Here is a 25,099-nt window from a genome sequence, read left to right as displayed (position 1 = left end):
CTCGTCCTAGCTGGTGGCGTCACGTCCGGCTCCGGAAGCGGCGGGTCGGGTTGCCGGCAGGCCCCACGGTGAGGGCGGCGGCCGTTGCCAAGGGGACAAGGACTAAAGCGGGGAGGGGGGTGGCGTCTTTGTGCTCGGGAACGAGCCCGGGCAGTGGAGCGGGGCCTTCAGCCCAGCCCCCGGACGAGGCCCTGCCTCTCCGTGTTACGAGGTGGCTCCCTGCGACGGAGCCAGGACTGGGTCTCACCGGGGTTTCGTCCCCATTTGCAGGCTTCAGCGTCGCAGGCCTGGGGCCGGGCCCCTCATGCCCCCGTCGTGCATGGAGGGGTCCAGTGTCTTTGCTACCAAAATAACTGCGGGGGGAGGGAGGGTGTTGAGAAATTTTTCGCTTCCCACTTCTAAGAGTGGTTTTTGTCGGAATTGCCATCGTTTCTTTGGCAGCGACGTTTGTCATCGCAGCATTTGATACTACAGTTTTATATCATTGACCACAACAAATCACTTAGCTGAAGTCGAAGATGAAAATTAGAGACCGATGCTCCTCAAAATAAAGAAATGGAATAAGGAGAACTGACATGCACACTGCTGTCCTCACAAAACTCTTGTTGGCAGCTTATCTCCGGGGCTGTGTTAAGAGAAGCTGCGTGGAAAGTCAATAACACTTTTCTGATGAGGAGCTGGCGTGCCTCGCCCGCCGCCCACTCTTATTTGGCACAGGTGATTAGTTTGAGACTCCAGTTACAAACGATGAATCGTGGTTTGGCTCCATCGAGTAGGTAACGTGGCTTGATAGAAGTAACAAAATGCCCTTTGGGCTTTATGGGTGTAAATCTATTGGGTTTGGCTCTGAAATTTGATCTCTCTTTAATTTGTAGGCATGGCTTGGTCGTGAACTCTTCTGGATTAGACCTGGAGTAAGCTGCTTTTGTGGACGGGACATAAAATTAAATCTTGACTTCTGGAACCTTTTCATTGAGCATCCATATATTAATGGTTTAATAAGGAGTGGTCGCATCTCAAAACAGCATTTCGTTGGGTGTTCTAGGACTTCAGCTTCAATAAAATGTTTGCAAAACTGAAGAAGAAGATAGCAGAGGAGGCAGCTATTGCTCCTCGACCAGGAGGGGCGGCCAGGATTCCTAGATCTGTCAGCAAAGAGTCAATCACATCTGTGGGAGCAGATTCAGGAGATGATTTTGTAAGTAACATATGTTGCTCCAGAGGAATTTTACTTCTTAATGTAATGTTCTTAGCACAACGTTTGGTTTTAGTCTTGCATGGCTTGAATACCTGTCTTTGTATGGGACTTACGTGGATGCACCTGTAACATCAAATCTGAACCTTTTTTTGGAGATTAGAGAGAGGGTGTGTAAAACGTAATCAATTTTTTACATATTAAGAATATAAATGACACAGTTACCTCCAGTACAGGGCATTGCCAAATTAAGATGGACGGTACCAACAATATTACAGCAAAACAGAAGATAACTATGTCACTGTAACAACAAGGCTTTCAAGAAAGCAAGTCAAGTCTTAAGTTTGTAGTGACCAGGTTGTATGTTTACTTCTTTTATTTCACACTGCAGTTCCTGCTTGGAAATAGCATTTGAACAAGTGCGTAGAATGAGTACGTGTTATGGTTTTTGAAATCACAATATAAATATATAAGGTACTTCCAGGTGTGTTTAGGTTAAATAGAATTTGATAATGCTGTGGCTGAAACCGTCAGGTCTCCTGAAGGTTATCCAGTCACCCACAGCCTGGATTAGGTTACAAGGCAGCATCACCTAAGCCAGCAGGCTTTGTGTGCTGTGTTGCTGCAGACAGCAGGTTCCTCTTTGCTTTCATTCCCCGGATGAAGGGGATATTTTTCATTGAGAAATGTTGTAAAATCTTTCCAAGTCTCAAACATGTGGCCAAGCTAATTAGGAAACTGATCTCTAACAGGTGTTTTCACATAAGAATTGAGAATAGTGGGTGTTTACTGAGCATGAGTGTTTCAGATTTTTTTTCCCTGTACTCAGGTAAACTACAAAAAAAAAAAAAATGGATCCAACTTACACATAGTAAATGATGTGAAGTTAGGGCCCAGGGCATCTACAAATTGTAGGTATAAACAACAGAAATGGTGGTGTAGCAAGAGATAACTTATAAACATATGATCAGCCACTTGTCAGGAATGCTGTGCTCTGGCAGCGTAAACATCTTTTCTTTTGACTTCCTAAGGAGCAAAAATAGAAGGACTGCAGTGAAGTAAAACTGATGGCATGAACCTTTTTTGCCAGAAAGTTCAGACAAGGCTAATCCTGTCTTGAGACGTGTGGACTCAGTGGGCATGTCTACATATTCGTTAATACGCCAAAGTTTAATGTGCCGTAATTGGCACTACTGCACATCAGTGCTGGCACATGTTTTTTTGGCGAAGCTAATATGCCACAGACTAATTCTACTGTGTGTCGGTGTATTAGCACTGGTTTTGCCTGTCATACTAACGTGCAGAATTTGTCTACTGCGCTCAATGCCTTTCATGTAGATGCGCCCAGTGACTCTCTGAGATCTCTTCCAGCCCTGTCTTTCTGTGATTCTAAGTGACTGTTGCTAATTAAGCTTTTTAGATAAAAAGCTTTAGGTTTCCCTTTTGCCACCGCTTATCTTTCTAAACTAACTCCTCCCTTCTAGGATCTCTGATGTGTAGCTTGACTTTCTGGTTTCCAGTCATTTTGCCGTGCCGTGCCATGTCATGCCTCTTATTTTCTAACTGACACTGGCTGAAAGTCAGAATAATCTCTAACATAATTACAGCTGACTATTTAAATGCTATTTTTCTCTTACGTGTCGTATGCAGTCATTTAGTTGGCAGAACTAAATGTATGTAATGTTATGTAAATTTATCTTCCTTTTCACTGGAAATTTGAAACTGTTTGTTTATTTCTAGTCCTAATAATGTTTACTGTCATTAAAATTTGGGAGTGGTAGGATTATTCTTCCTGAAGCTTGTAAACTGCATATACTACATATATATTTTCTGTCTCTAATCTGGAAAGGCCTCTGATGGAAGCAGCTCTAGAGAAGATCTCTCATCCCAGCTGTTTAGACGAAATGAACAGATACGGAAATTAGAAGCTAAACTATCTGGTATGTGTTCTGATGATGCCTTATTAACTTCCAGTTTGGGAAATACTGTTCCTTGCAATTAAGAGTTTTCACTTAGCTGGAAAGCAAACCCCCTTTTCATAACTTTGTTGAATTGATTTATACCTTTCTGTTGATCAGCGTCCTTGCATTGTAGAATACAGTCTGAACAGAACCAATACAGACTGACTTCTTGTCCTCCTGCTGCTCTTTTGGCCCACATGTATGATCTTCCTGAATGGTTGGGATAGTTTTCTCACCCCATGCGCAACCAAGACAGCTCCTCCCATACACTTCTTATTTACTAACTGTATTGCAGTAACAGCCAGAAAGTCCAGCTGGAACCAAGACTTCAATGTGCAGTGTTCCAACACTGTCTCTGCTCTGAGAAGCTGACACTAAACTAAATTAATGAAGAGTGTAGCATAAAGCAATCTTAAAGCAGGCAAGGATGGGCCTTTATGACTACCCTGTCCCAAGGGTCTTTCTGGCAAGTGAGAAGCTTGTGGAAGTGCTCTGTTCTCTCTTTTCTCCCAGCCCCTTGAATAGTGAGTGAATTTGAGCAGGGCTGGGATTCACTCCACTGTTGCTGTCCTTTGCTTCCCATGGCTCATGGAGGGGCTTTGGGAAACAAAATATGGTTTAAAGCAGCTTCAGGTGTGTACTCCCACCCTTACTTACGAAGTACATGGGGTGCAGTGGTGGCTTACATTACAATTAGAACTGAAATGTGTTCACCTGCTCCCTTGGATTAAGGTACATCTCTAGCAGTGCCAAGGAGTTGATCCTCCCCCTCTATGCAACACTGGTCAGGCTACAGCTGGAGTACTATGTCCAGTTCTGTGTGCCCCACTTCAGGAGGGATGTGGACAACATTGAGAGGGTCCAGAGGAGGGCCACCCGAATGATCTGGGGACTACAGGGCACACCCTACAATGAGAGACTGCGGGACCTGAACTTGGTCAGCCTTCACAAGAGAAGGCTGAGGGGGGACCTGGTGACAATCTATAAACTCACTGGAGGGGACCAGAAGGGTTTGGGAGAGACCTTGTTTCCCGTAGCGACCTCTGGCATAACAAGGAATAACGGCCACAAGTTGTTGGAGAGGAGGTTTAGATTAGACATCTGTAAGAACTACTTCACTGTCAGGGCGGCTAGGGTCTGGAACCAACTTCCAAGGGAAGTGGTGCTGGCTCCTACCCTGGGGGGTTTAAAGAGTAGGCTTGATGCCTACCTAGCTGGGATCATTTGAGCCCATTTTTTTTTTTTTTTTTCCTCCTGCCCTGGCAAGGGGTCAGACTTGAAGATCTACAAGGTCTCTTCCGATCCTACTTCTATGATTCTATGACAGAAAGCATAAGTAAGCGTTCAGGTACCGCAGAGACAGACGTAGCAGAAATGGTCAAGATGCTTTCAGCCATACACCAAGATCAGTAAATGGATCTTTCACCTTAGTTCTAAATGAGAGTAGTCCAAGGTGTGCTCTTCCTTTGATCTGGTTTGTTCATAAATTTTGCTCAAAAAAGGGAAAAATACTTGCTACTTTTTCTACATTATTAAAGGCCTGCATTTTAAAAGTATGAATATGGTACTGTTAGCTGTGCCAGGTAAACTAGTCACTGGTCAAAATGCTACCTCCAAACTATTACACACCTATGGTGGGAGACGCTGTGGATTAAGGGATCTCTTCTTGAATTTCCCCTATGCTCCTTCATTCTGTCTTGTGGAAGAGATTCTTCCCAGGCAGGAGTCGAACCAAATTGCTTTTCTCAATTTCCCCTTTCCTTGTAACATACCCAGTGCCCTTTTCCTGTTATTAGCACAACTAGGCCCTTCTGTTTGTACCAACCATTTCCCCCATGGATAGTGTGTGGTAGCATTATTTGCTTGTGGTGTTTATTGTTAAGGTCAGTCTAATTTTCCTTAACAGAAATGATTTTCTAGTTGGGAAAATCATTGTCACTTTCCATTCATCCTTTTTTATTATTATTTATTTATTTTTATTTTACTTCCTTCCCTAATGTCTGTCCATTCCTTGTCTGTGCTTTTCCTTCCTCGCCCAAGATTATGCCGATCAGGTCCGAAACTTGCAGAAGATAAAAGAGAAGCTTGAAATTGCATTAGAAAAACATCAGGATTGTATGTATTTTTATTTTCTCTTCCATTTTTTTCTTTAAATTTAAACTGTTCTGTATTGAAAGCTATACAGTTGGAAATGGATCTCGTTACAAATGGAGCACATATCAGCTGCAAAAAAGAAAAAGCATAAGACTGTCCTAATGCATGCTGGATGAAGCAGCCATAATTTTATTTGATGTTTAATAATAAACTTGTGCCTGGCAAATAACTGCTTTTAAAAAACCTCAAATCTATAGATTTGCTGTAGTTCACTGGAAAAGTTACTACTGCATTTTGTTTCTCTGTGCTCAGTGCAGTGGGGGTGCAGTATAATGTAAAGAAGGCTCGATTCCATTCCTAAAGAGTTATGTGTTACCACTAGAGCCTAACCAATTTAACAATGAGTCTCTAAATTCTGTTGTGACATACTTCAGAAGCAAATAAACAGTGTTAGCTTTGCATGTTGCGACTGACTTCTCATCTAGTGGTTTTCTGTTGACAGCCTCCATGAAGAAATTTCAGGAGCAGAATGAGGCTTACCAGGCCAACAGAGCTAAGATGGCTGAAGGAATGGCTTTGGCATTGGAAAAAAAGGACCAGGTAATAAAGGCAGGTCTGGAACGATGAAGTAGTTGACCAATAGTGAGAAGCTTAAGAGTGAAGCAGTATCAGTGTGGCCAACAGGGAGCAGAAGTGGCAGTGTGATATGAAAAAATCACTGCTGAAAGAGCACTTGTTACCCATGACATGAATGGTTCTAGGCTAGAGAATGTCTTGCCTGATTCTTTATGTAAATGGAGTGAGGAGGTGTAATATGGTGTAAGTGTCCAAAACAGTGTTGACAGGGGCTAAGTCTTTGTTCTGCAACACCTTGTTCTCACTGCTTTAAAGAAGCCAACGGAAATATCTAACAAACTTAACCTCACATTTTGCAGTTTTGATAAAAACTCCATTTTAATATATTAATTTACTGTGCAGGAATTTTGTTTGCACAGAGCAGATATGCACTCATGTCGCAAATTATTTCATAACATTTTACTGGTATATTAAAATCATCCTTGATTATTTTTACTAACAATTTTTAGTTTATACTTTATCATAATGTAATACTTTCAGTGACTGATACTTTTTGTTGTCATTGTTGCTACATTTTGTGGATTTTGATGTACCCTTTTTTCCCCTCCCCCAACCTATAGGAATGGATGGAAAAGTTGGTTCAAGTTGAACAAGTAAGTCACCTTTGATATCACTTTAAGTGGGTCTGTGCATTTCCTTGTACTTTGCAAAAAAGTCTGAAAAAATGTAATTGCTATGAGTATCTTATCTCTGTTCCCTGGCTGAGACCTGAGATTTGCTTTCATTCCCAAGCCCATCATTTCAGAAGCTAACCCTAGAATTTGTTTTGGAGTGGGGAGTAACAAAGCATAGGACTCAGACATTGATCAAGACTTGAAAGCCTGGGCATGCCAGCCCTGTTAATTCAAATAACGCATCAGACTGTTGGACATGGGTTGGCAGCCTACAGCCCACAAGATAGATCCAGCTTGTGGAGCCATTAGATCTGGCCCATGGACATGAGGCTTTGGGAGCACTCAGTGTGGGTGGAGCACTCTCCCTATACCTCCGTGGGGATGAGGGTTGGCAGTAGCCAGGTCCTAGCACTCACTTGCCCCTGACCCATAGTGGCTCATTCTGTCCTGCAGCTGGTAAAAGTTGCCTACCCTTGCCCCAGGAGATAGGGCAGTAGTATGCCTGTTTTACAGTCGGGTCAGTTGGGACATAGAGGGCAAGTGGATTTCATAAAGGCCTCCAACAAGTTGTTTTCAGAGTCTGAATGAAGACTGGCCTGATCATGACATGGGAAATTAGGTGGTGTGTCACACTGCCTGCGTAGAGGCGATTTTAATCTACCACTGTGATGACAGCAGAATGTTCCTGAGCTGAGGAAGAAGGGTCTCTCCCTCTCCCTCTGACAGTGAGTAATACTACGCTTTAAAAACAGGATCCTGTATTTTCACACTATAAGCTTGTGTGAGACCAAGAGGACATCTCATATTTGTCTGTAAAGCACCAGACATGCCATTGGCACTATCTAAACAAAATTCTCTCTAGTACAGTCTCCATAGTGACACATAGAAGCTTCCCATTTCTTAATGTGCTCCTAGGGTTGGCCTTTTGGCTTTGCTTTCTGATGTTGATGCCCAATTCCTGCTATGGATATTTTATGCATTTGCTACTACATCTGCTGGATTGGTTGCAGGGAGTGAGCTTTATACCACTCTTAATACTCTTTCCATGTAGTATTGATTTGGGAGGACTTAGTAATGAAGCATTCTGTCTTAATGGCCAGTAGAGCTGTTAAGCACCATAATAACCTTCACTTCACCTTAGGAAATTTACATTTAGCTGAGGGAAGGAAATCACTGGTTTTGGCTGAGAAAAATGGAAATACTTGTCTAGGGCACAAGCCCCATGGGGTTTTGACATGGAGCATTTCACTAAAAGAGAATATCTTTGTTATAACACAGAGAACAATATTGCTAAAGGAACTATAACTATTGGTACAACTACAGCTGCCATAGAATCGTATCCTCCAGTGAATAAGCATATGCTGATATAATCTATTTTCAGCTTTGTAATGGAAATCAGTCCCCTTTTATTTCATGTACTTTTTTTAAGGAATTCAGTCTCATTATAGCTGTTTCAGCTGTTCCATTCAGTCTCTGCTTAAGGCATTTTAGAGTATAGAGGCGTGAAACCATGTTTAGAATTGCTGTTAGTGTTTCAAGTACTGATTGCCTATCATTTTGACATGCTTGAGTGATTAGTATGAGACCTTTCTATATTTGTCATATTTACAGTGCGGATCTAAGAGCTCCCAAATTTCAGTAATGATGCTGTGCTGCTTGTTAAGAGGTGTTGTTATATGGAAAAAAGTTTGAGTTATTTATATTCCAACATCATAGCGCGTAGTGATAATACAGAATGTAAACAAGGTTCCTTTCCTAAAGGGCTTAGTGTTGACCTGAAGCTTGTATACAAATATTCTTCAACCACTTTCTTTTTTGTTTTGTTTCTGGTGATTGTTTAATAGGAGAAAAAACTGCTTGCAGCTCAGTTACAAGAAATGAGGGAGCAGAGTTTGAACCTTTTCCAAAAGAGAGATGAAACTGATGAACTGGAGGGCTTTCAGCAGCAAGAAATAGCCAAAGTTAAACACATGGTAAGATTATTTTAAAAGGGGACTTCTGTTTTTATGCTAGAATATTTCACTATAATTTATTAAAGAGTGTTAACATTCCTACATTGATATCTGAAATGTTGGAATTCTTGCTGTATGTGGATGCATACAGCGTTATATGAACTCTTCATGTTGACTATTTTAATTATTTTTCTCTGTTTCTAATTTCATATATGTTGGAAGGAGAACAGTTGTCTCCTTCTAAGACTATCAAAAGTGTCAGTTTTTATAGTTGACAATAATGTTCTGATCTTTAGCTCTTGAAAAAGGAAGAATCTTTGAGCAGAGCAGAACAGGAACTAGAGGCATGTGCTCAAGAGCTGACCTGTGCTAAAGATGAACTGAAGGTCACAAGCAGCTTGTCTTCAGGCCTAAGGAGTGAGCTGCAAGATTTGCAGCAGCAGTATTCAGAACTGGAAGCACAGAGGTGTGTATGCATTGGGTAGAATAGTAAGTTCAGCACATGGACGTTCTGAATTGGTTTCCACCTGTCTCTCATTGTCCTCGACATGATTGCTTGCAGCAAGCTTGCTGTTTAGTCAGTGATGGCATTTTGATGTATGGTAGGGAATACATATCTGTTAATTACAGTTACCTCTCTCGCCAGCTAAGTTGGTCATTATTTTAAATATATAACCTGGGTCGGCATTACTAGAGTTCTCTAAGCTTAATCATTCATTACCACTTTTGCTTCTCTCTATAAGTACAGTATGCAACACCTGACTATCAGGTTTTTGTGAAACGTTTACTGACCAGACAAGAGTGGGTGTTAAGACTGGAAAATAAATTGTAGGTTTCGCTTAGTCCTCCTCCTTCCCTTGGCAGATGCATCCTACTTCTCAAGAATGGTTTCCTGGCACACTGAATCACTGTTTTTCTTTCTGTGAAGGGATGGACTATTGACAGCTGAAGCAAATGCAGAAAATAAGATCATTGCCCTGGAGCAGAGAGAAGAGGAGCTACAAACCTTCATTCAGCAGATATCTGTAGACTTGCAAAACGTAAGCTTGATACAGACAGTGTCCAATACCTACTTTCCTGTCTGTGATGCTGCGCAGGGAGACATCTGACTGCTGCATTTGGAACAGCTCTTTTTTGAAAAGTCGGTTGTCTATTTTTTTTTTTTTTTTTTTTTTTTTGCACTTTGAAAACACAGTTTAAAATCTGCAATAATTTTCCTAAATGTTTTAGGCTCGAGTTGCTGCCTCTGGCTGTGAAAAAAAATTGGAGACTTTACAGATGGGTCATGAATCTCTTAAATTGGAATATGAGCAACATAAGCAAAAGGTACTAACTTGAAGTGCATAGGTGATCTGAAGACACTCAGAGTTGTTCCTCATATCCCAGTGTTTGAGTTTGGTGGTGTGAAGTCTGAAAAGCATGTGTGCAGCACAGCTACAGCTTTAAGCCTTTTAATCTCTGCAGGAAATGTAATCAGGAGTTCAACTCTCCTGGAAAGTGAAGTGAATTACTGAAGACTTTTTGGTTTTAATACTCTCACTGGAAATCTTGTGAATAAATTCAGAAGGGTTGGACAGTGAAGTTTTACTGTGTGTTCCTGAGAGAGGAATAAAGGGATGAGTTATTTAAATATAAGAAGGTTCTGTTATTAGTCATTTATACCAAAGAAACCTACAATTCTAGAGCCTTAATCTTAGAAACAAAGTCACCTAAGTACCTTTGTAAGCAGTTTTGAGTCCACTGGACATAAAATGCAGTAAATTGCTTGAGGATTCAATATTATGTCCTGTCTGGAAAAACTGTGTAATCAAATTCCATCTTTCTATTAGAAGAACATAATGGGACAGGCTAATTAAAATATGGATTGGTAGAATTGAAGGAGGTAATGTGATCCTTTTGTGCAGGATTGTCCTTTTTTAGATACTGTCTATACAAACTGAGTTCAGTCTGTTAGAGGCATGTTTCTCTATTTACCACTTTTATTAATGGGAACAAGATCCACGGGCCTAATAAACAATTCAAATACAAATCCTACAGCTCAGCTATTGAAGGGATGGGTAAATCTGGTGTTGTTTTGGGGGAAAAAAACAGCTCCCACCTTCCAAAAAGAAATGGACTTAACTTCACTTGACTTTCAGTTGAGTTTGTGCATATTTAATATTCTAAGGAAGTAGAAGTAAGGGGTTGCTTTCATAAAGGAGGACTTTCTCTTTTTGATGGCATTTTTTTCAGATGTGGATAAAGGAAAAGCCTGGTTGTAGAGGAGGTACTCATTTCTTTTTCTAACAGATGACTGTTGAAATCGATGAGAAAAACAAACTTGTTGAACATCTACAAGAAAAAGTGTTTTCCTTGGAAAAGAGACTAGAAAGGAATCTTTCAGGTGATGAACATGTTCAGGAGCTGCTGAAGGAGGTACTCTTAATTTTGCAGACTTACTTAAAGTAATACCCAGAATTCTACCTAGGTGTGTTACATTTGAAAGGAATATGCAGTAGTGTACTGCATGCATTCCTGTCCCTAGGGTGTTTGAATGCACTCTGCTCCTGCTGGACAGAATCTGAGGGTACTTTTACTTTGTTATATGCACACATGTCCTAGTTCACACACACATATGAAGGTGCTGGCTAAGCCGAACACCAGGCATCCACACTGCAGTGCCCCACTCTACATATGCCTGCCCAAATATGGGAAGAGATTGTTTCAGTGCTGTAATGAACAGAAAGTACTGACTGTAATGCAACAGACCAAACAGTTTTTGGGCACGCTGTAGTAACGGACATCGCTTATTCTTACTCATTTTTGGTCTGGTTGATAAATTGGCTTGCAAAGCACTTTGTAAAGCAAGGGTATCAGACATGGCCCACGGGGCAGATCTGGTCTGTGGAGCCTTGTGATCCAGCCTGTGGCCATATTTGGCTGACCAATGGCTTTGATCAGCGCTGGCCCCCTAAGAGCAAATATGCATGACAAGTTTAAGGTGCTGTTTGTGGTTCTGGCCTTTCCTGATTTGGCATAAGGAGTTTTTAGGAATTAAATTTAAGCATCTCTTCATGTCACCTCTGGTGGGATTTTAATTTTCAGAAAATTATTCTGGAGCAGAAACTGGATGACGCCAGACAGCAACTTTTGACAGCTAGAACCAGTCACTCTGGGACATTGAGCCTATTGGAAACTCAGGTATTTTCTTCTTTATGAGTGTTCTGAGTGGAGTTAATGTCTGTTTTGGCCATCTGGAAGAATCGTCCAAATACTTTTATATTGCATTTTTTAAAGTCTTATTATGCCCATGTTTCCCATCCAGTCTAACTGTCACACTTTATTTTTGAAAGGAAAACTTAACTGACCTTATCTTCTGAATGATGACCCTGCTAGGTTGTGGGGATGGGGGAAGGTTACAGGGGATATTTGTAGCCCTAGTTACCAGATTTTAAAACTCTTGGATTCCTATTTTTAGGTCACAAAACTGAAGAGCAAAGAAGATGAAATGCAGGCCTTGCTCAGGGAGAGAGAAGAGTGTGTGAAGAGTCTTAAAGAAAGCAGTACAAGCCAGGTAGAATCTTGGCTTGAAATACACTTTCTCATGCTTTTTGATGTTGAACCTCTTACGTTTGTTCTTTCCCTGCATGTAAACTCTTCTAGAGTAATGCAGATTTGTGCACATAAGGAAATAATGTACTATCATGTTTCAGCTGAAAGAACTTCAACAAGAACTGCAGCATGCAAATGAAGAATTACTGAAGAGCAAAGAAGAAATTGGTGACAAGGATCTACAGATCCAAAAGCTGGTGGGTATTCTCTGATCTCTCAGGCTACTGAGCTATATCTGCTTTTGTCCTTATTGATTATATCCAGTTCCATTTCTGTGGATTTTCTTCAGCTGTTGTCAGGATTCTACTGCTGCTGCTAAATTTGGTTCCTAGTTTAGTAACAGTATTTGAGCATAGGAGCACCATGCTGGTACTGGAATAACATAGTATCTTAATTCTTGTGATTAAGTTTGGGGAAAAGCAGTGTGAAGTAATGTCTGACTGACTGGAAGCTCTAAATATGCATATCTTCCAGTATACATTCAGTTAAGAGTTAGCTTACAGTTATCTTTTTACTTTTCTGAAGCAAACAGATCTAGAAGTTGACAGCAGCAGACTAGAACAGCAGATCTCAACTGTCAAGCATCAGTGTAAAGATCGAGTTAGCAGGCTGGAGTCTCAAATAGCTGCCCTTGAAACTGCTCGGGAATTTGATAAAACCGCTGCCCACCACAAGATAGTAAGTGTATAGAAGCTGGTGCATTCAAGCCCTCATGTATTAGGTTTGGCAAAGCTGATAAGCCTTATACTGTCTGAAAACCCTAAATTCAAAATAACTGCATGTTCAAAGCTGTTTGTAGCCTGGAGCAACAATATTTAGTGGCATTAAGCAACTTCTTGGCATGGGTTGTGCATGTTTAGCTGATTAATCTAAACCTCAAACTACTTTTTTGCTTACAAACTCTGTCTATTTTACAGAATCAGTTGGAACAGGAAAAGGAAGCTTTTATAGAAAGCAGAAAAGAATATGAAAGTTTATTAAAGACGCAAGAATCTGAACTCGAAAGACTGAAGGTAGGAAACCAGCCTGTTAGTGACTTCTGCTAAACTTGGGGCTCTGTTTCAGTAACACCTAATAGCAATCTTTTACCTTTTCAGTGATTTAAAAACACATCAGATTCGGATCACATTTACTTGTTGCTGCACAATTGCCGCCTTCTTTGACATTAAAAAAGTAGAGACTGAATACTAGACATTATAAGGGGTTCATCCATTCCTATAAGAAGTGCTTTGGTCCTGGCAGAAATGGTACATTCCCATGCTTAAAGGAATCCTGGCAAACGTGGATAACTTTGAAAGTACAGCAATACAGAGTAGGAACGTGGCACTCAATTCTATTAACAGCCATTACTTTCTAAATTAAACGGAATGCTGTTCAGTCACGTAAAGCAGTGGTTTTCAAACTGTTCTGCTGAACCCAGAGGTTCTGCATTAGGTCATCAGGGTTCCACAAAGAGATTGGGGGTAATAGCAGAGCATAGTTGGGAGGCAGTCCAGCACCACTGCTGGGCTGGGTTGCCTGGCTCTGTGTTAGCTTGCACAGCCTGTGGAGCCAGGGATAGGGGTCCAGTGGTAGCAGAAGTGATATGAAAAGGTTTTGCGACTTTTAGAAAGTTTGAAAACCACTGACTTCAAAGCTTAAACCTTCCCTCCCTTTACATCGTTGTCTTCAAAATGTTGAAAGCTTCCTAACTTGCTCCTGGGTGTCAGTTAGAATGTAAGGGTTGATTTATGGAGGAAACTGCTTCTTTGTCTGTAGTTCTTACAACTGAGAAATGAAGATTAACTGCTTCAACTGATACCTAAAAGATGTGTATTAGGGTTAAGATAAAAGGGGGGAATGGCTTGGGTTTGTGAAAAGTTCTAAGAAACACTAGCATCCTGACCAGCCTTGGGTAATATGGGCGTTGATTTAACAAGGAATCTGATTTAGAACCTATAACTGCAACTTGGTAAGCGATTTGGAACTCAAAGTTGACTGTGACTAGCATCTAGCCTTGTCCTTGTAAAAGCTTCATGCTGAATTTTCTCTTCTGACATAACTGCTGAATTGTCGCTGTTTTGCAGGGGGAATTAAGCAGCAGAGAAACTGTCAGCATTGAAATTGCCAAAGCATTGGAAGAAACGCAGAAACAAAGGGAGGAATTACAACAACAGGTTAATTTAATGCTGCCAGTCAATGAGATGTTCTAATCTGCACAAACTGGCCTGAATTCATATATAGTGATTACCATGGTACACGGGGGTTTTCATGGGAATGGGATCCCAATCTTCCAAAGAGATGGAAGACCATTTCTTTTCGTGGGAGTTTACAGTTCCAGCTTCTCCTTTAAGTGCTTACACCAGTGTGCAACTTAATCCTGTTGACTTCAGTGGAACAATTCACAGGAACTCTGTATGTACTCAGGTTTGTGCATAAGCGTTTACAGGTCTTGTCTTAAGGTGAGATGTGGCCACCAGACATAAGGAACAGTCTAGGGGAAGATCAAAGGAAAGAAAGGACCAGATGTTTATGCAGACTGTGTGATGACCTAGTCTTGGAGTTCTGCATCAGAGAAAGTCCTTTAAATGCAGGCAGTCCCCAGCCCAGCAGTTGACAGTTCCTCATAGATGACATGGTGCAGTTCTTGCAAACCCTTCTGCACTGTTGTCGCGTTATGCCACTAGCAGGATGTTTGCTCTGAGCTGTACACTTTGCATTTGGGGCCCACAGCAGAGTTCAGATATTTTTATCTAGAAACGTATGCTGGTAAGTGCAGGTCTATATTTGCTTGTTTGCAAAGAAGTAGAGCAAACTGAGAACTGTGGTGGTCAAGCAAAGGTGGTTTCTGAAACCAGCTATTGAAGTTTCTTTGCTCTTTATGAGAACTGCAGTTCTGACCTGAGAGATGAACCTGTCGCTGCAGATTTGTTTTTTCCCAGCTGTGGAAGACCTTTGGGTGCTGGCTGAGAGCAACGTTTACTGCAGCTGTTTGGATTCCTTGTTGTTGGCATGCCAACAGACAGGATTTTGAAGTGCTTCGTGCTTAGTAGTAGGATTCAGAACAAGGTCTGTGTATTTAAAATATTAGATTTTGTCTTCTCCTGGATGGTGTTTCATCTGCAGTTTTAAATAAAGTAGTTACTGTGTTTGCACCAGTCTAACAGTCTATACCGTGGTGTGTAGGAATCCATTCTGACTGGGGAGAGTTGGAAGGCTTTGACTGCTGCTAATGTGATTTGATCTGTTTGGCCATTAGCTGTGCCATTTTATAAATGCATCATTTTATAAACATAGAATATATCTATATATATTGTAACAGCTGCACTGTAGATTCGTTTGTGTAGTCCTCTTCCCCTACCTCATGCATTGGATGGCTTAGAAACTAGTTTATGTATGTCGCATGTGTGTGTGAGAGACCTTATCAGGTACAAGTATACAGAGTCACTATCAGCTTTGGCAGCTAGCCTTACAGTATACTTCTCTGCTGTATTCCTTCACATACCTCGGAGGAGCCAATAAAAGTCCTACTCCTAATGCTAATGAGACAGATGAATAAAAGCGCCCAAGTGCCTTTTTAAATACAGTATTCATCCTTCTTCCTAATTCCTTACACTGCAGAACACCTTAAACTGCCATCCAACCAGTTTAACACTGTTATTTCTTAGTTACCACCCGCTGATCATGAGAGAAGTAGAAGTTTGAATGTAGAGTTCATCAGACGAAGCAGTATTCCTTTTCCAACAACAGCGATATTTTTTTTTTCCCCTTGCCCATCTAAGGAGGCCAGCATTGTCTGAGGTGATGAGACTTTGTAACCCTACAGATGGGCCAGAGAAGAGTTTCAGCATTTGTTAGCTCTGGACGTTAACTGCTTGACTTGACTTTATTTCACCCTCTGTTTAAGGTTGCAGATTTGACCCTTTTGATCAAGGAAAAGGACCAGCTAATCAGTGAAAAAACTGATCTGCTTCTGAAGGAAGAGGAGAAGTTAAATCAACTTAGTCGAGGTTAGACCAAATGAATCTTCCCCCTCCCTACTGCCTTGCCTGAATGAGGGCCATGTAGCTCAGGGCGTGCTTGATTTGCAAAATGTCATATAGTTTGCATTTTAATTTCAGTTAACAACATTGCTTTCATAATGCTAAGGCATTAAAGTTTGAAAACCCAACCTTTTGTTACAGATTGTACAGCCCCTACAGTGTGGTATCCAGATCACTTTAAAACTTCCCATTTAACCAAGGTGTACTTATTAGGTTTTGTAAAATAATGCCCCTCATATGCTTTAAGCTTCATAAGTAAACATTGTCCACCTGTGTTTTATGTGTGTGTGTGAGACCATGCACATTCAATTGCTGCTCTCTGGAATATGGGTACTCTCCTGCATTGTTTTAAAAATGGGCTTTCTTAACAGCATCTATTTAAATTCTTGGACAGTACCTGCACAATAATTTCTAACACCAAACTTTAACTCAAGTGCAGTCTAATTCAGCCAATCCCTGTGTCTGTAGTGCTGCTTTTGCCCAGCATCATTGCTTAAAAAGCAACAAAATTGTGCTGGCCCCTTCCTGCTATCAGCTTATGGGCTTTCTAGCAGTCTGCACCTTCCTCTCCCTCAGTGCAGACCTCACCACACCATGCTATTCCTCCAAAGGCTCTTAGAATCAGAGAGAAGTAGGACTGGAAGAGACCTGGGGAGGTCATCTAGTCTAACCTCCTGCCTGAGGCAGGATCATCCCTATGCAAACCATCCCATACAAATCCTTGTCTAACCTGTTTCTAAACTACACAATCAACCCTGACACAACTGGGCACAGCACCCTAAACTGCCATAGGTAAAGCAGGGGGACAATGGCAGTGTGTGTCCTGCTGCTGCAAGGGATATTAAAATATGCTCAAGAGATCCAAAGAAGGGGGACATGCCTTTGGTCCTTTTCTTGTTGACCCTGACTGGTGATGAGATCCATTCCTTTGCAAAAGCAAGTGCAACTGACATGTTACACGTTTTGGGTGTTGTAACCACCTTGCCCTTCAGATTGCTAGAGCACTATGCTGCCCACATGGGCACATGCACCAGGGCAGCTTCCACTAATGTTAGTTTCCCATCATTTGCTCTTCTGGAGAGGAGCAGTAAGCCCTGCAGTGCTGTCTCCAGTTTACCATCATTGCAACTTGCTCCATTTCAGGAAGAAACCCAGAAACTGCTGTTTCCTTCAGTGAAGTGGCACTAACAATGTCTGTCCTGCCCCAGGTCATGAAGCTGTTATACTGCAGGTACACCAGCTGCAGTCTGACCTTGAGGCAAGTAAGAACCAAGCTGTGGCGAGGGAGGAAATGGCAGGAAAGCAGATCAGTGCTTTGAAGCTGCAGATACAGGAGCAACAAGAGCACCTGCTGGCCAGCAAAAGAAGTGTGAGTACAGCCGCAGAGTTGCCTCCAGTCTCGCTGGGGGGAAAATCAGACAGGCACAGGGCTCCAGCTCTGTCCTGCTGTGCTTGAAAGCAAACAAAAACTTACTTTGCAAGACAGCAGGCTTTGAGTGGGCAACCCCATCAACGCACTTAATGCATGAAATACCAGCAGTGGAAGCAGTCGGTCCCTGTTTATAAATACGTGTACCTCCTTGGCGGGCCCCAGATCTGTCAGATTTTAGAATGGCCTGTGAAAGGCAGCATCCTAATTGAGCTCAATGTGATAGTGGCTTGAGACATTTGTATGTGTTTTGTTCTGTCTGCTTTTCACAAATGGAGTAATTAGCAGAATCCAGTGAGGTAGGAAAAACTTGACCATTAAAAGCCCAGTGAAGCTTCACCGTAGGGCAGTAACACTTGGCTGTGAATGTTCTGGTGACTGAGACCTGCTTTCTGACATTTAGATTTCAGCATTAGAGGAAGAAGCAAGAGCCCTAAATAAGCATTTGCAGCCTCCGGAAGACAGGGCAATGGAACAGAATGGAGAAGTGGCAGCTGCAGACATTGTTCAGCTTCAGAGAGAAAACAGAGACCTGGAGCAGCAAATTGCTGAGAAAAACAAGGTGAACTGAGAGAGGTCATGTGAGACAAAGATGAAAGCCACTTCTGTTTCGGACTCTGCACAGATCTAATGGTCAGTGGGCGAAGATCAGCGCCCCCTCCCCCCCCGTGGCCTTGTCCACAATCTGCAGAATCTGCTGCTAGCAAAGGACGTGCCGAATTTCATGTCCCCACCCTGCCATGCTAGAACTTTCCAGGACGTGGTTCCATGCTGTCCCTTTCTTTGAGTCTATTTCTTCCAGGAAACATCATCAAAAGATTAGTTTAGAAGGCATAGTTTAAAATAAAACTGGGAGAGGAGAGCATGCAGCTACTTGTGCAGCAGAGGAAACTGCTTCCTTATTTTTTACTGCATTTTCTACCACTTTTCACTTCCTCTATTTGTGACCTGGAAAGGGGTGAGTCTTTAGAATGGGGTTTTCCCACCTGGAACGAAGGGTGCTTATACCTAAGCAATTACGCTAGCTAGCCTAGCTCTTTTCTCAGAGGGAGGCATGTAAATAATAATGGCAGCAAGTCCTACACTGAAGGAGATTTGGGATTTGAAGTAATTTCTTGCCGTACTTCCTGGTTTTGTCAACCCTGCACTTGACTTCCAGTGTTGTCTAATTAAAGTAGTCAGCCTGTCCCCTTGTGTGAATGTGCATGACTGGAAAGGTCATTGTTGACTTTATTTTTTTTTAATTGTTTTCACTGAAATGCATTGGTCTGAATGTGTCCTAATTTCATTCTCTGTTCTGCACGTAGATGATAAAGCAGCTTCAGCAGAGAATGGCAGAGCTCAAAAAGACCCTGCAGAAGGAGCTGGTAAGTTTTGGGAGGTTTTTTGGTCTTTGTGTGGTGTTGCATGGGTGTGTTGTCACTGTCTCCACTAGCTGACATTGACAAGATGTTTGCAGAGCTGCTCTGAAAGCCTGGCTGCCATCTCAACTGAAAAGTCTTTGGGGAAAGGACTGTCTTCTCACCCTCATCCAGGGATATAATAATTAAATTGTCTCAGCAGGTGTTCTGCACCCCTAGATGGCATGAGCTTGGACAAGTACCCAATCCACCTGAGCACAGGATACAATGGTCACGGTAGTCCTCATGACTTTTGTACTTGAGAGCAATGCAGGATGATAGGTTGCGTGGCCAAGGTAGCAACTGCTGGTTCATTGCAGCTTGCAGTGATGCTGGGTACATCTGGACAGCTTGACTAAAGAATGAGATTTGCCAACTGCAGTCTAGATTTGAGCCCTCCTCCCACAGTGCCCAGGCAAATGCTGAAAAGGGTTGAGTTGACCACTGGGAGAGCTGGCTCCCAGGTAACCTTAGGATGTCCCTGGCACTTCTCTCTGTAAGGAGTACTTTGGTTTGATTGCTACCTAGCTGCACTGCTACAGGTGAATTTCACACTCAGTGGTGTCTCCCTTGCCTGCAGTTCTAGCTGGAAGAGAGGAAGGGCTATAGAGGTGATTTTAAATGTTCAGCCCCAGCAGCTTTAGATGTGCTTTGGGGACTTGTCTTAGCCTTTCTTTTCCTCCCACCCCTCCTCCTTTTCAGAAAATAAGGCCTGACAATGAGATCCCGGAAGTGCGTGAGAAGCTGAATTCTGAAATGCCTAGTGCTGCCGTCACTGTGACAAACAATTCGGATTTAAACGATTCCCGGGAGATCAACTTTGAATATCTCAAACATGTTGTATTAAAATTCATGTCCTGTCGGGAAGCTGAGGTGAAGACACTTCCTTCATTTCCATTTGCTTTTGATGAGTCCCCACATCCCCAACATGCTTCCACATGTACAAGATGAAGAGTGTTCATCTCGAGTCAGTATAACCAGTTCTGGGGTGGAATTCCCATTTTGAGTTCCCCCTCCCTGCAGTTAAGAGTGATTAAAGGTAGAATATCTCAAGGTTACACTTTATCAGAAACTAAATGACCTCTGTAGTGGGGGATGTAGCCCTCATCCTTGGATCTCAAGTGTATTGTAACATCCCTTGCAGCAGAAGGACATTGTTCACTGTTGTTTCTCTACCTTCCCTGTGCCAGGTTTGGGTATAATGCCTTGTGGTTGTCAGGGTTGACTGTCGCTTGTCTAGTAGGTTAGACAGTGGATTTATTATAGGATGGTTTGGATAGGGACGACCCTGCCTGGAGCAGGGTTTTAGACCAGATAACCTTCTTCTATTTAATCTAAAATCCCAGAGAAGTCCACTCTGCTGCTGCAACCATCATGGCTTGCTTAAAGGCAAATCAAAATTAAACTGTAATTAAAAGCAGGGAACAGATCTGCAGTGGATTTACTGTGTGAAGTAGCATCTGCATCCTGCTGTTCCCTTGGATTTGTATGGCACAGCCGTTGTGCATATTAGTACTGAGGAGTTAAATGCCTGTTTGCAACGGAAGATTTACTAGAATAGCGCGACTCCATCCTGTGAATGTCCCAGTCTGAAAAGACCGTCACACCCTGCCGCATTCAGAACTGCTGTGGAAACCAAACTCTTGTCCATTCAAGTAAATGCAGTCTTCCCCCACACTATGCAAACCTACAGTTGAAACCCAAGAGCTAGAAAAGGTATCTACAGATGAACAGGGTTTGAGCTCTTGCAACTGCCAATAATCCCTAGTCCCAGTGGCACACAGGAGGCAGCTCCTTAAGAGCTGACACTTTCCACACCTGTAAGTGGAGGCTTGGTATCAAAAGTAGATAGCATATCTGTGCGACCCTGGGCCCCTGCAGTGACCCTGAGGACTTGCAAGTATTGCAGAAAATCAACAACCGGTGTTTTTGTTTTGTTCCTTGCCCCTATCTCCTACCCCAGGCATTCCACCTAATTAAAGCTGTGTCTGTGCTACTTAACTTTACGCGGGAGGAAGAGAACATGCTCAAAGAAACCTTGGAATACAAGGTAAGGCCTCCATTTTATTTCTGCTGTCCTCAGGTGAGGAATTTTAATATTTTGGGAGGTGGCCATAAGTTGGAAAACAGCCTCTTTCCCTTGGACTAGCTATGGTAGCAAATGGCATTTACTGCAGTGAGCAGAGATCAGCACAGTACATCCTAGGCTGTTTACTGTGTTTTGCCTGAATCTCGTTTGAAAGTGACCCTATATTGGATCCCTATATCAGATTTATGTTTAGTCTGAAGAGTTTATACTAGTAACTGCTGTTCTTTTCTTCACGTGAGAGATGTTGAACCCAAAAGCACAGCCACCTACTTTGCATTACATGACTGTGACTTTATATTCTGATTCTGCCTGTTATCCCAATGAGAAATCTTAGTATTTATGGAAGTAGTATATGTTTCAGCAAAGGCAAGCGTAGGATAACTTTCCATTGTATCAGCATAGTATGAAAAACAGCACCAGGGCTCAGTGGGTGAGAAGCCAGGAGCCATCTCAGTTCTAGCCTACTTGACTTCCAGAGGAAGTCTGGCTAGGTGTTTAGAGCAGGGAGCAGAGTTGTTCAGTCACTTAAAACTAATGAAAGCAGAAATGTGTTTTTTCTAGCTTTGACAGTAGCTAATCAGTGAGGACAGTTTCATTCTGATAATCTTAAGTTTTGAAGTGCACTGGATGCAAAAAACACAGCCCCGTATTTGATATATTCTATAAATGCTAGTGTTCAGCAACTCCTGGGGCTATATCTGTGCTGCTATCCCATAAATCCAGACTTTAAAGTAAGAGTCTAGCCTAATGTGTGTTGTGCTCTCCAATGCCAGATGTCGTGGTTTGGATCAAAGCCATCTCCTAAAGGCAGTATCCGGCCATCCATCTCAAGCTCACGGACACCATGGTCTTAAGAGAATCTGAAAATGAGCAGTCGGCATCTAACCACTTTTTTTCTGTGAAAAGAACACTGTGCACACCAGTTCAGGTGTGTCTTAATAACTGTCATTGCAGTATTTTGTACAAGAATTTTGACACTGTTTACAGTATTGTACAAGAAACATCCTTCACTGCAAACATAAATGTTTCCTCTAGGGTGGATTCAGGGACTTTGGATCAGACTGTTAGCCATGTAACAGCCAGCTCCTTCTGCTCATCAGTCCTGGCTTGTGGTGGCACCAAAGGATTATATTAATTTCATTGATACTGGTGCTGGCAGTTCAAGCTACTCCTATTTGCATCTGTCAGGAGGGAATTCCAGCTTCTGTTGTGAAATGCTAGAGCTGCACATGTCTAGGTACTGTAAAGTTTCCTCTTCTCACTGTGGAAAGCTGGCAAAGTAAGGGTGTTTGCAGTACAATGTATTCAATTCCAGACAGTTTAGAAAGCCATTCAAAAACAGGAGCAGGGGCTTTTAACCAAAATCAAACAAAAAGCCTGCCTTGCTTTGTTATCCTGACCTTACAGTAGTCAGCATTTGTTCATATCGCCGTGTAATTTAAGGTGCATATATCCTGGCCTGCAGTCCTGAAGACTGCACTGACAAATATTTAATTTCAGCGAGAGAGAGAGCACAACTTTAGAGTTGTCTGGTTTTACTTTTCTTAAAGAAAATAATATTTAAAATGGTCTTAATTGCAGTACCTAGTACTCGGTTGGCTTTTAAAACTAATGTGTTAGTTTATGCTATAGGTTGTTAGTATTGGGAAGAGAGGTAGTAAACCATTTTAAATACTTTTAAAGTTGAATTTGTTACTGTAAAACGCATTCAAAAATATGAACTCCAACGGTTAAGAAAAAATATCCTAATGATATGAAGGGTAAAAAGAAGTTGGTACAAAGTATCGTGATTTTTTTTCCACCCCCTCACCCCACCCTTTTCAATCAGCCTCCCTTTCTAGCAGTGTTGGCTTTATGCATTTCAAATATTTACACTTAACAATAACTACATTTTAAGTTAAGGTGGTGGGGGCTAGTGATTCTTACCTGTCATGCTAAATGATAAAAAGAACATTACCTTTTTTTTTTTCCCCCCCCCAATAATGGCAGAATTTGTCTTGGCTCCAATATCATCCTCCTCCTCCTACGGTAGGAAGAAGTTTGAGTTGTGACCTGCCATGTAAAAGTTGAGAGCAGAATTTTGCCATTAGCCTCTAACCAAAAACACTAGATGAAAACTAGGAAGTAGCAGTCAGTTTGGCTTTTATGTTCTGAAAAAAATGGTATTTACAAAAACTCCTATGTATTGTATACAGAGAATTACTATGGTCAGTAAGTGGCAGGCTGCAATTTCAGTTGTCTTTTACAAAGAGGCATGTGGTTATTGCTGAGTGACAGTATTGTTTATCAGATAAGCCTTGAAGAAAATTCAGCATGTCCAGTTTAAGTACTTGTTTCTCACTGGTAAGACAGTCATGGTGGATGTTCATTATGTTAATCTGAACCTGTGAGGGTGCTACTAGGAGTAACGTCTGTGAATGCTGAGAGTAATTGCCACTGCAGTAGCATGAATCGTGCTCACAACTTTGCTACATTTCTTAATGAAATAAAAACGACAGGATTCTTCTGGTAGGCTTTGCTCTAAAACTTACACTTATCTCCACTGTCTCAGTGCCCAAGGCATTATCTACAGCACAGGTATGGAGAAGTTAACTTGCAGGAAGAGCACAGAGACCCAATTACCAATGACAGTCTTAAGTGGTGAAGACCTGCATCTATCTTCTGTTCCCAAACAGAGCAATCAGAGCTATACCCCAACTTCATTTTACCTCCTGGAACAGAGTGAGAAAATGTAGAGATGAATAGCACTCTTCATACTGGTAGACAAACACTGCCACCCTAGGTCCAATGTCTGCAAGAAGGGACTAAGTTCTAGCTACTTTCTTGACACTACCTTTCTTGAAGCTCTTATGTCAGCTGGCTGCTGAGAATTTGGAGTCCTTCAGTCTGAACAAGGTGGTGGAGGCTGGATGCTAAAAAACACGGTGCACTTACTGAATGAATAGCACAGCTTCGGTTTAAGAATCTTCAGTTCTTATAAAAATACCTTGCCCTGAGCAAGGTTTCTTGTGTTGAATTTTCTTTAGAGACCAGAGCAGGAATGATGTATATATTCAAGAGTTAATGCACTTTTCTTTGTATAAAAGCTGTGATATATTCCTTTCTATAAACATTTTGCCATTGGATCTTAATCTCTTCTTTCATGTTGTAAATATGGATTGTATTATGGAACACTGAAATAATTGCAGAGACTTTGTGGTGCAATATACTTTTGATTAAAACTCTGGATTTCTTTCTCTTCAAGTTTCAGTTACTTGCACACTGTTCCTATGTCCATTGTCCAACTATAGCAAAGGATTTAAGCCTCTACACTACCTCTCAAAACCAATACAAATAAGAAATTCTCTCTTAAGAATGGGTGTACTGGCAATTTTTTTTTGCCACAGCAGGATTTGGCATCCAGTGGGAAGTGGCTAATTAACTCAGCAACAACTGCAAGGAGAGACCATGGGAGTTCATGCTCAGTTGACCTTGCTGCATCTCTTCCATTCCAGGACAGTTTGCCTAATGCAGAAAGCACTTAAAGAAGCAGTTTTCTTCAAGTTGACTAAGCCATCTTAGTTGTTATGAATAGGGAGAGCTTATTAGTTTCTCTAAAGGCTCACTTGTGAGAGAGACTACCCAAGTTTTGCTATATGCCACATTTTGCGCAGAAAATAATTTTCTAGGAAGAACAGGAACCCAGGCTTCTGCACAGTGACCAAATAGAGATTGCAGGGGCCAAAAACTGTGATAGTGGTATAGAAGGGGGAAGAAGCTGTTGCACCTCTTCTGATCCAGTTATATTAAATCACAATCTTACATATTGTACAGAGATGGAAATGTGAGATACAGATTTGTGTCAACATACTAATGGGGTATTACTTAAAAAATCCTCTACCAGGACATTTAATAGCATGAAAGCATCAGATAGTGAGCTGGCAATCTACTCAAGTTTTTTTCAAATGGAATCACCATCCTTGGAGGTTTTCAAGACCTGACTGGGATGATCTAGTTGGGTCTGGTTCTGCTTTGTGCGGGGGGCTGAACTTGATGACCTCCTGACATCCCTTCCAACCCTCATTTTCTATGATATCATGAAAGACTTTTCTCTAATAGCAATATCTGGGGCCTGCA

General features: G+C 41.8%; 1 protein-coding gene across 9 annotated transcripts; it reads left to right on the top strand.

The window, feature by feature from the left end:
• On the top strand, positions 1-24,221 carry GOLGA1 (golgin A1). 9 transcript variants are annotated; one of them, XR_016438506.1, is made up of 25 exons: positions 82-776; positions 876-1,198; positions 3,045-3,135; positions 5,197-5,271; positions 5,753-5,850; positions 6,447-6,479; positions 8,345-8,473; positions 8,749-8,918; positions 9,381-9,492; positions 9,683-9,778; positions 10,742-10,867; positions 11,537-11,632; positions 11,910-12,005; positions 12,145-12,240; positions 12,569-12,721; positions 12,961-13,056; positions 14,110-14,199; positions 15,930-16,032; positions 17,274-17,434; positions 17,898-18,056; positions 18,802-18,861; positions 19,597-19,767; positions 20,858-20,944; positions 21,757-21,911; positions 23,535-24,221. XR_016438506.1 is itself a non-coding variant. In XM_090022250.1 (24 exons), the coding sequence occupies exons 2-24, from the start codon at positions 1,064-1,066 to the stop codon at positions 21,835-21,837; spliced, it is 2,514 nt and encodes an 837-aa protein (XP_089878376.1). In that variant the 5' UTR covers positions 1-68; positions 876-1,063; the 3' UTR covers positions 21,838-24,221. The 9 variants fall into 9 exon arrangements, 6 of the variants coding, with proteins under 6 accessions (XP_089878376.1, XP_089878381.1, XP_089878379.1 ...); XR_016438504.1 differs by having other exon boundaries at positions 22,019-24,221; XR_016438505.1 differs by having other exon boundaries at positions 21,757-22,220.
• Positions 24,222-25,099: the final 878 nt, after the last annotated feature.

The sequence above is a fragment of the Crocodylus siamensis genome, chromosome 11 (genome assembly GCF_052110815.1).
Source record: "Crocodylus siamensis isolate JL-2025a chromosome 11, ASM5211081v1, whole genome shotgun sequence".
NCBI classification, from domain to species: domain Eukaryota; kingdom Metazoa; phylum Chordata; order Crocodylia; family Crocodylidae; genus Crocodylus; species Crocodylus siamensis.
Note: the sequence above shows the minus strand (reverse complement) of the source record. Positions and strands in the feature narration are given on the sequence as shown.